General features: G+C 37.3%; 2 protein-coding genes across 2 annotated transcripts; one reads left to right on the plus strand and one right to left on the minus strand.

Annotated features, from left to right (window-relative positions):
* The first annotated feature begins 325 nt into the window (after positions 1-325).
* Positions 326-6576, plus strand: mfap1 (microfibril associated protein 1). Its single transcript, XM_084403965.1, has 8 exons — positions 326-544; positions 856-1072; positions 1176-1308; positions 1404-1591; positions 3878-4147; positions 4246-4405; positions 4485-4574; positions 6140-6576. The coding sequence occupies exons 1-8, from the start codon at positions 463-465 to the stop codon at positions 6317-6319; spliced, it is 1320 nt and encodes a 439-aa protein (XP_084260091.1). The 5' UTR covers positions 326-462; the 3' UTR covers positions 6320-6576.
* Positions 6577-7838: 1262 nt separating this feature from the next.
* hypk (huntingtin interacting protein K) lies at positions 7839-8931 on the minus strand. The gene is made up of 4 exons (XM_084403974.1): positions 8734-8931; positions 8320-8375; positions 8157-8208; positions 7839-8063 (listed from the first exon to the last, which is right to left on the minus strand). The coding sequence occupies exons 1-4, from the start codon at positions 8893-8895 to the stop codon at positions 7968-7970; spliced, it is 366 nt and encodes a 121-aa protein (XP_084260100.1). The 5' UTR covers positions 8896-8931; the 3' UTR covers positions 7839-7967.
* Between the last annotated feature and the right edge of the window lie 5169 nt (positions 8932-14100).

Consider the following 14100-nt stretch of genomic DNA (forward strand, 5'->3'; position numbering starts at 1 on the left):
ACACAGTTTGAAGGAGATTTTAATTTGAGCAAGAGGAGAGTATAATTACTGTATGTTTTTAGAATAAAAAACAGCTGTAAAATGTAACTGGTTTCCATAGTAATTGTTCGATAAAGAATAAATAAAAGTTAATATGAATATGTATACAAATTATATTTAGAAAATGCATCACTTTTACCTGATTATTATTAATACTATACATCTGATAACTTATCAGTCACCACCAAAAGAAAAGGACAGAAGAAAATTAATAATAATGCGTCGTTGAATTTTAAAGGGGTTGAAGGTAGGAACTACTAAAAAGGTCAGTGTTTCCGCGGGGGAACTTTACGTCCGCCAGTTACCGTCATATTTCCGGGACGTCCATGTTAGTGGATAAAGAACTGTAAACAGGATTTTTACGCAGACTTTCATCGACCGTGTATTCTTCAAGTGTAAAGGGACACACTTGAACTGTCCAAAATGTCAGGACCAAACGCATTAAATTCCAAGCAGCCGCCGATTCAGTCGACGGCAGGAGCTGTGCCGATCCGCAATGAAAAAGGTAACGTTATTTCTCGGAGAAACTGAGAAACAGTTAGCTTTGACTATTAGCATGTCATGTACGAAATCACTATAATGGAAATATTCGTCTCAAACATAATAAAACCCCTGTAATTAGACTGGTTTGGATCTTGTCCCGTGTATTTTCGTATATTGAGTCTAGTGGTGGTTGTGGAAACATGCTCTATCTAAATGTTACTCATGTCTGAGAGAGCATGAAGCGAAAAGCAAATAACATTTTGTCATCTTTTAATAACTTGACATACAGCTTATGACAATATCATCATTGTTTTGTTTTTTATTTAATTTCAGGTGAGCTTTCTATGGAGAAGGTGAAGGTGAAGCGATATGTGTCAGGTAAGCGTCCAGATTATGCCCCAATGGAGTCCTCAGATGAAGAAGAGGAGGATTTCCAGTTTGTTAAGAAGGGTAAAGAGGCTGAAGCAGAAATGGAAGTTGAAGAGGAGGAAAAATCTGATCCTCGTCTTCGACGTCTCTTGAATCGAGTCTCCGAAGATGTTGAAGAAAGGTATAGCTTATCTGTCTGTGCAAAACAATTTATTCAAATATATTATTCTTGTACTGGGGACCGGTTGGTGTTAATGTGAAATGCACTGTTATGACTTCCACAGGCTTGCTAGACACAGGCAGATAGCAGAGCCAGAGCTGATTGTTCAAAGCAGCGAGGACTCGGATGAAGGAACCTGGCACCCTGAGCGAGAGGAGAGCAGCGAAGATGAAGAGGAGGAGGAAGTTGATGATGAAGTGGGTCACTTGAACAAAAAATATTTAGGAAAAGCAAAGACTTGTATATGCATTAAATGAGTTTACAAATAAGTGGTGTCATTTCTTCTATAAAGGAAATTGAGAGGAGGAGAGCAATGATGCGTCAACGTGCACAAGAGAAGAAGAACGAGGAAATGGAGATCATGGAGGTGGAGGAGGAGGGGAAGTCCGGTGAGGAGTCTGAATCAGAGTCAGAGTATGAGGAGTACACAGACAGCGAGGATGAAGCTGAGCCTCGGTTGAAACCAGTGTTCATTCGCAAGTGAGTTTCTTAATATAAATTCATCTTAAAAAGGACCTATTATGGGGTTTTTTTTGTTTTTGTTTTTTTACATATTCAATGTGTGTAATGTTGCCGTTTGAGCTTGAAAAAGGTCTGCAAAGTTACAAAGCACAATTTCCCCTCCAAAATAAGTTATTCTCTATATCAGTAAGCACTGTTTCTGAACTCCCTGAAATGCCTTGATTGTAGTCTTGAGTTTTCTTCTGGGAAGGAGCAAGTCATAATAATACTCATTTAAATAATTCCTGCCCAAGGCATACGCAAAAAAAGGGGGACGAGGCCTGGTTGAGTTAGTTAGTAGTGTTGTAATTTACGGTTATGGTAAGGGGTGTGACTTTTCCAAAATGTTTAAAGCTGCAGTCGGCAAGTCTGGCAGATTGAGGGGACTTTGCCAAAAAAAATTATGTTTACAACTCTCATGCCCCTCCCCCTCTACAAACGAGCACCCTCTCATCGAGTTCGTGCTCGTCAGTGCGTGTGCACCAGATTTTCTGTGAATGCGTCCGTCTTTTCAGCATTGATCAACACCTTGGAGCACCTTGTTAGTAGATTTTCTCTCTGCCATCACGCTTCGTACAATTCGACACACCTGCGAACTTCAGGCTTGTGCATGTGATATTGTAACGTGCGCGAGGGGGGAGGGGGATCTGTGGCGTGTGCACGAACTGTGATTGACAGTCAGATCTCACACAGCCCTGCGCTGATTGGACCAGAAGAATTTTTTGCAAAACAAATAACAGGCGCCAGGTGGAGGAAGAAGCGCAGGTTTTTTCTAAAACTGATTTATGTTGTTCTGTCGGAGCATAGTGTCGGTTTCAGGGAATATGATAAAAAAAATCATGCTGACTGCAGCTTTAAAGCAGTTGAACATTCACAACACATTGATCCAGCTGACCAATCAGAGCACATTGTGCTTATTGGAAGGAGGGGCTTCATAGAGACAGGAACTAAACAGAACGTTACTGACAGACTGGGAAGAGAGGTGCTGCAATAATGTGAAAAAAATGTTTTTTGAACATTCAAGCATAAAAACCTATTCTAGTAGACCCCAGAAGCAAAATCAAGATTTTGCAAAAGGGCACAATATATGCCCTCTCTAATTGCCCCAATATACTCACGGCGAAGTTCTTTTTCGTTCTTCGTTTAGGGGTTAAACGAAGCTCGAAATACGTGAGCAGCAATATTCTGATATCGAACACTTTGCTGAGAGCGGCGTTTAGATGAATATGTAAATATGTGCTGCGTGCTTTCCTCTCAATGACAAAATAAACACACAAGAAAATTGAGAAAACAGCAAGCATTTTAAATAAAGTATAAGAAAAGCATATGATTATAGCAATGTGAATGTTTGCACGAGCTCTGTAATTCAGCACTCTAGTAAAGTCACGTCACGTTTATTTATATAGCATTTTATAAAATAATTATATATAATTACTTTACCATATTAAACATGAAAAATAGTGTCAGTGTCTCGTTTCATCAGAAGTACAACTTAGTTTTCTATAAAGCAGCTCTCCAGTGTGTTTGTTCACTCGCGAGTCACGTCTGATCGCAACGGACTCGTGAGGAGAAATTTACTAGAAAAGATTTTCACTTGAAAGAAGGCGGAGCCTCCACACACACCTATTACGTAAGGGTTAATGCCCGACGAGGTGTCCATTAATACCTGGCAATGGACATCTCGAAGGGCATTAACCCGCTTATACCATGGTCACTTGCCAAATAACACATTTTTAAAACATTAGTTTATATTTTAATTAGTTTTACAATCGAAATCTAAAGTTTTTACAAACAATAACTTGGTTTCCCTGGTTACGCCTGACGGTTTATTTCTAGGTGTCCTCTATCACTTTTTAATGGACACCCTGCAGCCAATCAGAATCGAGTATACACCCAGACCATGGTATAAGTAATCGCAGTGGACCAATAGTACAACCAGCCTTCGACAAGCTGTTTCAAACTCCCAAACCGAACTCCAAACGAAGGTCGTTTTTGCCTGATTTTGTTCGAAATGACGTCACATCAGTTCGTTCTTCAATTTGCACTTGAAGTATATTTGGGGCTTTGAGTCTGTTATTCAGCAAACAGGCAGCTGTTACATTACATGCTTTACAGTGCCGGTGAATGTTCTTTTAATCTTGTGCTGTCTAACACTGAGATTAATATAAAGCTAGACAGTTGACAGCTGACCCTTGATAAATGAAAATATAATAAAAGCTTATTCAAAATATGAAGCCAAACTCTTTCATCAATGTGACATTTCAGGAAGGACAGGGTGACAGTCGCAGAACGAGAAGCAGAGGAGCAGAAACAGAAAGAACTGGAAGTCGAAGCCAAAAAACAAGCTGAAGAGAGACGCCGCTACACGCTGAAGATTGTAGAGGAAGAGGCCAAGAAAGAGTTTGAGGAGAACAAACGTACGCTGGCTGCTCTTGATGCTCTGGACACAGATGGAGAAAATGAAGAGGAGGAATACGAGGCCTGGAAAGTGAGAGAACTGAAGCGTATTAAGAGGGACAGAGAATGCAGAGAAGCGTGAGTACTCGTCATTTTCACAACAACAACAAAACATTACATTAGTTTTTAGAAAGTAAGTCATTACAAATTTGACGTGGCATTTCTTTAAATTACAGAATGGAGAAAGAGAAAGCAGAAATCGAGAGGTTTCACAGTCTTACCGAGGAAGAGCGCAGAGCAGAACTGCGCACAAATGGAAAAGTTGTCACCAACAAAGCATCGAAGGGCAAATACAAGTTTCTGCAGAAGTATTATCACAGAGGAGCTTTCTTCATGGTGAGTGATAAGCAGATCATCACTACCAGATTAACATAATTTGTTGTTTTGTCTGATATACATTTAATCTTTTCTGCAGGATGAAGAGCAAGATGTCTTCAGGAGAGACTTCAGTGCTCCAACTCTTGAGGACCATTTCAACAAAACAATCTTACCCAAAGTCATGCAGGTCAGTGCCATGTATTTGAATCCATCATACTGGTTTAGAAATAAATGCCATTCTACAGCTCTATAGTTTATTCCTCAGATCAGTTTATTTTGGGTGTTGGGTTAGTTTTCCAAAGGTAGCAATGTGAAATACTTAAAATCAGATTTTGGAAAATAGTACCACTGCCAATCAGATCTCAGATTTTGAGAGCCGAAGTTACAATGAAATGGAAGTAGCGGCAGATCTTTTCTGATGTATTCTGACTAGGGCTGGGCAATATAACGATAATTATCGCGATATATTTTTTCTCGATAAAACGATATCAAGAGTTCGATAAATGTTCGATAATGTTTATGCGCCAAAAGCGGAACGAAACTCATTTGAACAGCGCGCCACACGGACCATTTATCCGCCCGGCCGAAAGTCCAAACGGCTGCGCAGCGCGAGCTCACTAGAGCCGATGCGTTTACTCTGATCGCTCTCGTCACGAGATCCAGTGAGAAGCGCATGAATTCAGCGAAGAACACAATGTCTCAGTGATTTAAACCAGTTTAAAGGCAGATGAAACAGCGCTGACAAACAGGAGAAACACTGTGCGCAGAAGGCTTTTCCGTCTACAAATTCCCATCATTTACCATGGATTTACTGTAACGTTAGCCTAGTAATATTAACTGCACCATGAAATGTGGGATATACATATTGAATTGTATTATATTATTAATGTAGACGATGTATTAAAGGACTGATGGAATATAATTACAGTATTTAATAATGTATTTATGCTACTGTTTTTCATACAAATACCATAGAAACCATAAAGTTACATTTTGCCATGATAGTGAGGTGCTACACAGGCTATGCCTGGTTTTATCTGTGGTTATCATGATCTAAATGATACTGGATGACCAATGGTTTAAGTTTAATAAAACTCAAACAGTCAGAATATTACATTTTACCAAATAAAAATTAGCACATGCAGAAACTAAGAAATTAATTGTCCAATAAAGATATTTATTTTAAGGAAAATTGACAAATGTTTGAATGTTCTACCTCAGATTTGTGAAATGTTCACCTGTTTGGCAAGTGTTTGTCATGATATGTTCTGACAATAAAGAGTAGTTTAAAACCACAATTAACGCTCTGGTTTCTACAACTTTCACTTAGGAGCAAAAATCTGCCTTTAAACTTGAAAGAAATAAAGATTTGACTTTTATCGTGATAATTATCGATATCGACTGATATAAAAAAAAATTATCGAGAATTTTTTTTTTTTTTGCCCATATCGCCCAGCCCTAATTCTGACATACATCTGAGTGAAAGGGATTATCGTAAAGGAAAGGACCGTTCATTCCCTTGGATGTTGATTGGATGGAGGCAGATTGGAATGCGAGTTTGTGGTTAATTGTTAAAAAGGAAAAAAAAGAGACTAAATCATGTGGGATATTGTCTGTTCAGTTTAGTAGTTAGCAGTTAAATGTAGTACTACTTTCTAGCAAATCTGCTTTGTCACATTTTGGGCCCATAACTTTAGTAGTCTAGCATCCATGTTTATACTAATATAACTGATTATTCAATGTACTTTGTAGGTCAAAAACTTTGGACGTTCTGGACGCACTAAATACACACATCTGGTGGATCAGGACACCACTTCATTCGATTCTGCCTGGGCTCAGGAGAGCGCTCAGAACAGCAAGTTCTTCAAACAGAAGGCAGGGGGCGTGAGGGACGTGTTTGATCGGCCGACAGTGCATAAGAGGAAGACATAATCCTGTTCTTTATGCTAGAAGAGCAAATTCAGCTCAAACAAGGACACTTTTAATCTCCCCATCCCCCACATCACCCTTATTTTACATGCGAGTGTTGGAGAAACCACATAAATCCATTCAATCTTTATTGCATTTAGATTGTGTACATCTAGATGTTTCATGTGTACATAATTCTGACTCTTTAGTTTCTTTTGTTTCTAATGAAAAAAAAAAAAATGTACTTTTTGTTTTATGGTAATAAATTACTATGACACTGATCTCCAGGTTTGCTTAAGTCTTATATTAGATTTAAAATATTTAAGGCCATAAAAATATTTTAAAAAGGCTTATATCTTACATTTAAGAGGTCTTACATTTCGGATGACACTTTGACTTAGGCATATTTGAATGCTTTACCATATTAAAACGTCTAATTAGCCGTACATTTTTTTTATTATTATTCTATCTTTGTGGATTTGCTTGTTCACGTGACAATTCGCCTCATTTACGACAGCATATTACGTCTGTCTCCTGCACGCGCAACAGGAGGAGAGAAGAAGAAAATGGTTAATGTCTGTTCGATTGTAAGTTAATTATTTATGTGCTTGGGGGGTGTGCGATATGTATTGTCTATGATGATATTGTAATCATTGTTTTACCGATATGCGAGTCACTGCGAGCTGACATCGCATTTGTTGTAGATATGTCCCCAAATGAGTTTTTGTCATATAACTAACATTACATATGTTTTCCCCAGCACAATTGCAAATGTGATATTTTATACAACAGTTAAATGAACAATAAGTTAAAATTGTGAGTTACATTTAGACTCAATATTGTTTTTCCTTTATTTCGCCAACAAAAATTTCAAAATGAAACCGTAACAGAACCTTGCAAAAGACAGCGATGTTATTTTGTTTTTTACCGACTGAATTCGCGTTTTGAACGAGTCATTTTAATTAATGATTCAATTGTCCATCACTTGCTTCTTTCCCGAATGAATCAGCCGTTTAAATGAATGTCTCCCGCCTCAACTGTGACTTGCTGAGGTTTTATTTATTTTTAAATACCCTGCAAATGAAAAGTTCAAAATTAGAAATAATTTCATTTTTAAATATTGAAAAAAAAAAAAAAATCGCATCGCATTATTTATGCAATTGTAAAAATGCCCTGGAAATCAATTTAAAGTGGCAAATATCACCCCTTAATAAAAATGTTAATTTCTGTCACTGCTGTAAACCGACCAGCGCATAGAATATGAATAATAATGATCTTCATGAGTCAGCTGTCAACAACAGGCCCAAACCAGTCATGGTACCAGCACAAAATAATCAACAAAACTTTGAAAATATCGCAATATAATTGTTTTTTGTCAATATTGCACACCCCTAATGTACAGTATTAATTTTTTATTTCTTCAGGAATTAAAAAGCTTTAAATTTTACTTTAAAAAGTGTGCAGCAACCATGATCTCATTGGTTCATCTGGAATGCATTACCAAAAAGGAGGCCGGAGCTTCTAAGAAATGAAAAGAGGTGAGTTGTACTGTTTAAGACTGTTAAAAAAAGGTTCCTTTATTAGAGACTAAATACAGTGTGAAAAAGGGTTGATCATGAGCAGGAAGAAGGCAGTCCAATGTGTCCATACATCTCAAAGCAGTCTCATCCACTCAGTTGGTCAGAGCAATCAAAGCCTCCACCACATTTCCCATGTGTTCTCTCAGACTGCGCTCCGCCACTGATCGGGGAATCTCCATCTCTCCCATCTGTCAGAATGACATTATCATGTTTCTTCATTTCCATGTTAAAGTAAACTGGTTCATGGAATCTCGCATAAAAATACACTGCTGTATACTTACAATGAGCTCCACATCTTCCTTCTTTATTGTTACTTTGGCCAGTTCTTTTTCTCTGTGGAAGTGATAGAAATGAGTATTGTCGTGATGGTCATTTATTAACCTCTGCTGTTAAAATGTTTATTTTATTGTTGAAACAAGATGATGAGGGATCAAAATTTCCCACCTTTCCTGTTTTGCCTTTTGCTCTCTGGATCTTCTGTCTCCAATCACGGACATGGCCTTTAAAAACGCACGTCAAATACGCATTAAAATTCACAACATAACTAATTTATTCTTCATATTACTTAAGATTTTTGAACATCTCCTTTTAAGGAACACATTAATGCTTTAATGATCCTTTTGAAAGGGTATAGGTCTCACTTCAGTGCTCACTTGGTAGCAAACTAAGTTAAGCCGACTGAGCAGTCCACTGCTTAAAAATTACAATATTAAAACTTTATCATAATTTGTGTGATTACAGAGGATGCACCATAGTTATATGAGAGTTAATACAGAAATCTACTGTCCACTTCTGCCGCACATGTTACTCAGTTAGCCAGGTTATCTTCATTCGCTGCTGATACTTCTGTCAACTCACCGTTTCCAAATTCGAGCTGGATATTTCTTTTTCCTCCGCATAGTCGGTAACCTTTTCCAAATCAGCAGCTCCACTATCATGTTTTCGGGGCTTTTCTGTTGGTTTTCCCGTACAGTTCTCATCAGCTTCCAGGTCCAAATCCACATCTCCCTCAGCCGCCATGTTTGCTTCTACACGCAGCCGGAACACAAAACAGTTATGAAAACACCCGGACTGAGATTCATGTAACACACTGTGTGTGCGTGCGTGTAATATAATAATTATAATAACATAGTAGAAATATAGAAATACTCTCTAAAACTCCAAATCTCTACATGGGTTTAATAACAAGTTAGGAGAAATCTTTTAAAAATCTACTTTAAAACACAAATCAACAGCGAAACCTTTTTTTTTTTTTTTTTACATTTATGAAAGTCCTCAAGTATGCTGGACACTTGTTGGCCGCTTTTCCCTCACAATCTTTTAAAGTCACTATGAAATCAAAATTTCCTTTTAATGGAATATTGCAGTATTTTCCATGCACATAATTTTTACGTGCACTTACGCACCCTTGTAATCTTTAAAGGGGTCCTATAATGCCCTTTTCACAAGATGTAAAATAAATCTCTGATGTCCCCAGAGTGTGTATGTGAAGTTTTAGCTCAAAATACCTCACATATTTTTTATATAGCATGTTAAAGTTGTCACTTTTTGAGGGTGAGCAGAAACTAGCCGTTTTTGTGTCTGTCCCTTTAAATGCAAATGAGCTGCTGCTCCCAGCACAGAGGGCGGAGCCTCAAGAGCTTGTGTGTGTCGGCAGCTCAGATGATCTCACACACACACGCACTGAAAATTTCAAAAACATTCAGCCTTTTATGTTCAAACCGGAGTCAGAAAGATGGAGAGACTCAAGAAGAGACTTGCCGTGTTTTCAATGTTATCAGCTGTAAAAAGATGCATAAACTCCTAGATCACTTATAATTTTCCATAGCTCATGTTTTCTGGAGATTTTTGTCTGCTGAAATTTCTTGGAAATATATATTTGCAGTGTTTCATCAGCAGAACAATTCAGAAACACGTTAAATAACAGTACAATCCACTGAAGAGATGTAGTCTATCCCTCACAGCCTCGCTTTAATTCCTGCAAAAAAATCAAAAATGGCGCTGCTGTGAATAAGGTCTATAGCAAATCCAATCCATTCTGATCCAACGATCCAATCAACTTTCAATGGGAAAAAAAATCCTGCCCTACATTTATTTTTTTCTTGTTTGGGATATGTTACAATAGGGACAAAAAGACTTGCAACTTCCGTTTCGTGCAGACTTTAAGCATTAGGATTTAGTTTATATTAAACTTTTCATGAGACAAATTCAACCTTTGACTAGTAGGTGCAATGTTGAACTTTTTTAGAGAGAGAAAATTACAGTTTCTGTTATCTCTGAAAAAAATTTATATTGATTTGAAATGTTGATTATTTATTTTTTATTACAGTCACTCACAAGGCTGAAGATGATTATGGGTATATGAGATGCCATAAAATAGTAGGCTACAATTAGTTACAAATTGTAAGCATCCAGACTTCAGTTCTGACATAAAACCATGTACACAATTAAACAGCCTCGCTTATAAACAGACAGATGTTGTTTAGGTCCCAAAGCTTTCACCACACTATTTTTGTCCCTTAATAGGTTTACCAGTGACAAATACTTAAACCAACACTGTTACTACGAGCCTTTCTCATCCACCTGGGTTTTCCACCTCTTCAACTTATAATCAGCTTAACAAAAAGGACGCCTTTTCAGAGCACACCTGCGCTCTTCTCTTCTGTTGTTCTCCGTTGAATATGTTTACATTCTCTGAGGAATGTTACAAAGGTTTCATAGGAAGCCTTTCCCCATCATTACCAGTCTATTTATTCTTCTGTACGATTGATCTCTGACAGCCACTGGACTTGGAAATTTCCTCTGACAGCCGGATCAAGTGTGGGAAGTGATGCGTTGTCGCTGTTGCTGGGCACAAGTAAGCTTTCCTGAATGTGATGGTAGTAGCACTGTGTGAGCTTTAGCATTTAGAGATTGACCTAAAATGTAGCTTGATTTTATCATTTAGTAGGGCAGCACACTTCAGTGCGGATGGGATTGAGCTGTGGCTGTCAAATTAGTCAATAGAGGTCATGTTTTTTGGAAAGTGTTGGCTCTGCTACAGTGTCTATGATGACAAAATAAAGCAATAAGCCCCGCGAAGCCGTGATTTTCAGTGAATTTAGAACAGCTAAGGGGCGTTGTTAGGCACGACGCGGAGCGGAGTTTATTTATTCCTCCGCCAAGCAATGTAGTTCCAAAGAGGTTGCCAAGTAGGGTTGCCAACTTTCTGAAATGGAAATAAGGAACGGGGGGGCGGGGGGGGTCCCCGGTCCAGTCCGGTGACACGCCCCCCAAGGAAGAAAATTTTGAATTTTTTTTTGAAAAATAACCCCTGAAATGATGACTTCTGGTGAATATTGTGGAAACTAATTGATATATTTAGATAAATATATTTAATACATTGTAGCATATTATAATACAACTTATTAGGCCTATATTTATAGAATAGCAAAGTAGGCCTAATCAATATACAAGACTGAACCACATAAGTTAGATGTGAAATATAAAGCCTATCATGATCATTTTGCCAACAATGAACCATGGATTTGTTTAGTTTATAATACGTTTTATTTTTAACTTAAACAAATACAACATATAACATTCAAAACTTATCGGCTTATATAGACTGCATTTGAAGAAAAATAAACAACAGTTTTCTGTAGCCTTGTGCAAACTTATTCAATAGAATTAGACTTCTAGAATGTTCTTTCCAGTGCAAAAAAATATATATTTTTAATTTAATTAGACAACATTTTAAGGAGGTGTAGTGCAAATATATTTATATAATTATACTTCCATTATAGTTAACTTTCTTTCCAGTGCAAAACAATAATATAAAAAACATAAATAAAAAAACAGCTAATAAAGAAAATCTAAAATATTGCACTCAAATAAGTTACTGCATTCAAGCAATACAACACCTGTATGTATGCACATGGAAAATCTCACAGAAATTCACTTTTCTCCGTTGAATCCAATGGGGTCGCTGTGTCCATTTCTTTTACTGTAAATGGCAGTTGCGCAGTAATACTAATGTAATGCGGTCACAGCAGGTGTATGTTTGTTGAGTAATTTACAACGGCTTCGAACGCGGCTCAACTAATCAGAATCAAGGATCGGAACTATCCATTTTATAATTTGGAATTAATTTGGAATTAATCATTCCTTCATGCTTTATATGATTTATTTTATTTATTTTTTTTGCCGAGCACATTATGTATATATAATTTGTTTTTGTTTTTGCAAAGTTATGAACAAATGTTCCTCCAATAATGTTAATAGAACATTTGTTCAGAGTTCAGAGAATAATGTTCTCAAAATGTAAGCACAAAAACATTATGCATGCATCATTCATGGAACCTTTTTTCTGTAACGATGTAGTTGGATGTTCACATTTTTAGTTTCAGAATGTTGTTAGAACATTAAGAAGTAACATTCCCAAAATTATCAAATGGAATGTTCGTGTTCCTTCAACATTCGCATTACCAAGAAAAAATAAAAATAAATCATGTTTTTTATGATGAAACATGAAACACAAAGTAAAGGTATAGGCTATATAGTGACAACATTAACCCTGCAAACAGGGAACAATCTCAGTATCTTGGCTAACATTCTGACAAGGTCCTATCAAAGTTATGAAGAAATGTTCTTCCAGTAACGTTCATTCTCTCATAATGGCCGGATTGTAGAACAACACCTCTATGTGTGTATTTGTGGATGATTGTTTTCCATCATTTTTTGTAAAGCCCATTAAATAACATTGATCAGATGCTTCTCATGGAGCTTGCTGAGTGATTTGTATTGTATGTTGTGCTTTTGTTCGAACAGTGTGCTAGTGTCCTTCTCGCACACAAGGCCCCCAATTATGGAGTGAAAAGACCTCCAGTCATTCTGGGTGTTTCACTCTTGAGGGAGAGATTATAGCTTCATTGAATACACTGTATACTTTAAAAGACTCTAATTGGTTTAGAAAAGTTCATGCCTGTGTCATTTAGCTGAATAAGGATTAATGCTGCTAAATTAAACGGTCAGTTCCTAGTAACACATTTGTTGTTATGCTCCTATTTACAGAACAAATAACACTGATTCATAAAGCAGAATGATAGTTACAAAAAGTCATATTTGATTCTCTCATATTTCATAGACATTTCCTTTTCTTAAGAGAGATTAATATAATGCCCGTGCTGTAATGTGCTGTCACTCTGATAGCTGCATGCCATGAACATTGTTACCTAATGATATTGTCCCAGACAATGTTTCGGCCACATGACCCTGTGGAACTGTCAATACTTTGAAATGTTCTTTCTAGACTGGAATAGTACAGTACTAGTACAGTACAATAGTCTGTACTGAGAGAAGTACTTACACAACAGTAAACTCAAATACTCTCTTGAAATGCTTGTAAAGCTTGAAAAGTTCTGGTTTAAAATCATGTCCTCCTATTCATTTCCCTGCAGGATTTTCAGGGACATTAACAAATAGGTTAAACTACTGCACCAGATACAGAGCATTAGTTGATTGGAACATCTTCTTAAAGGTAACTGTCACATTCCCCCCCCCAAAAAAGAAAAAAATTCACTGTGCTGCTTTTTAAATGATTTATGCTTACAAATTTTTTTTGCATTTGAGGCCAAGAAAAACCTAAAATGTTCCATAAATCTTTAAATGTTTTCTTTAGCCGTTTTTGTCTTTTATTATGATAGAGGACAGTTAGTTGACAGGAAGCGAAGTTGGAGAGAGAGAGGGGGACAGGATCGGGAAAGGTCCACGAGCCAGGACTCAAACTCGGGACACCCGAAGCAACTGCGCTATATGTGGGCGTGCTGCCCACGGGGCTATTGGCACCGACTGAATAACGTTTTTGCTAACGCTTGAGAACATTAGACCAGATAACTATGAACGAACATTGTATTAACGTTACTGGAAGAACATTTGTTCATTCATAACTTTGAGGGAACTTTAGCCAAAGAGACAGAATGTTAGCCAATGTTCTTTGTTAGCTGGGTTGACATTAGCGCCACATTTGAAGTTAGTGTATCTAGAAAGTTTTAAAGTAAAGACCATGATCTTTTTGCACAACAGCGGAAAGGGATAGTTCACCCAAAAATAGAAATTCTGTCATAATTTACACGCTGTTATGTCCATTGCACATCTGTAAGACATTCTTTTGACTGCAGGACACAAAAGAAGATATTTTGGGGAAAAACTGTCCATGGGGTCCAATGTCATTTGCGTCGCAGCATT

This window comes from Rutilus rutilus (genome assembly GCF_951802725.1).
Source record: "Rutilus rutilus genome assembly, chromosome: 3".
NCBI classification, from domain to species: domain Eukaryota; kingdom Metazoa; phylum Chordata; class Actinopteri; order Cypriniformes; family Leuciscidae; genus Rutilus; species Rutilus rutilus.

Excerpts from the sequence above, each read along its gene's own strand:
- mfap1 (XM_084403965.1), top strand. The coding sequence starts at position 463 with ATGTCAGGACCAAACGCATTAAATTCCAAGCAGCCGCCGATTCAGTCG. Across the intron at positions 545-855 it reads GCCGATCCGCAATGAAAAAG|GTGAGCTTTCTATGGAGAAG; the intron begins GTAACGTTATTT and ends ATTTAATTTCAG. Across the intron at positions 4,575-6,139 it reads TCTTACCCAAAGTCATGCAG|GTCAAAAACTTTGGACGTTC; the intron begins GTCAGTGCCATG and ends TGTACTTTGTAG.
- hypk (XM_084403974.1), bottom strand. The coding sequence starts at position 8,895 with ATGGCGGCTGAGGGAGATGTGGATTTGGACCTGGAAGCTGATGAGAAC. Across the intron at positions 8,209-8,319 it reads CAAAAGGCAAAACAGGAAAG|AGAAAAAGAACTGGCCAAAG; the intron begins GTGGGAAATTTT and ends TCACTTCCACAG. Across the intron at positions 8,064-8,156 it reads AGGAAGATGTGGAGCTCATT|ATGGGAGAGATGGAGATTCC; the intron begins GTAAGTATACAG and ends TCATTCTGACAG.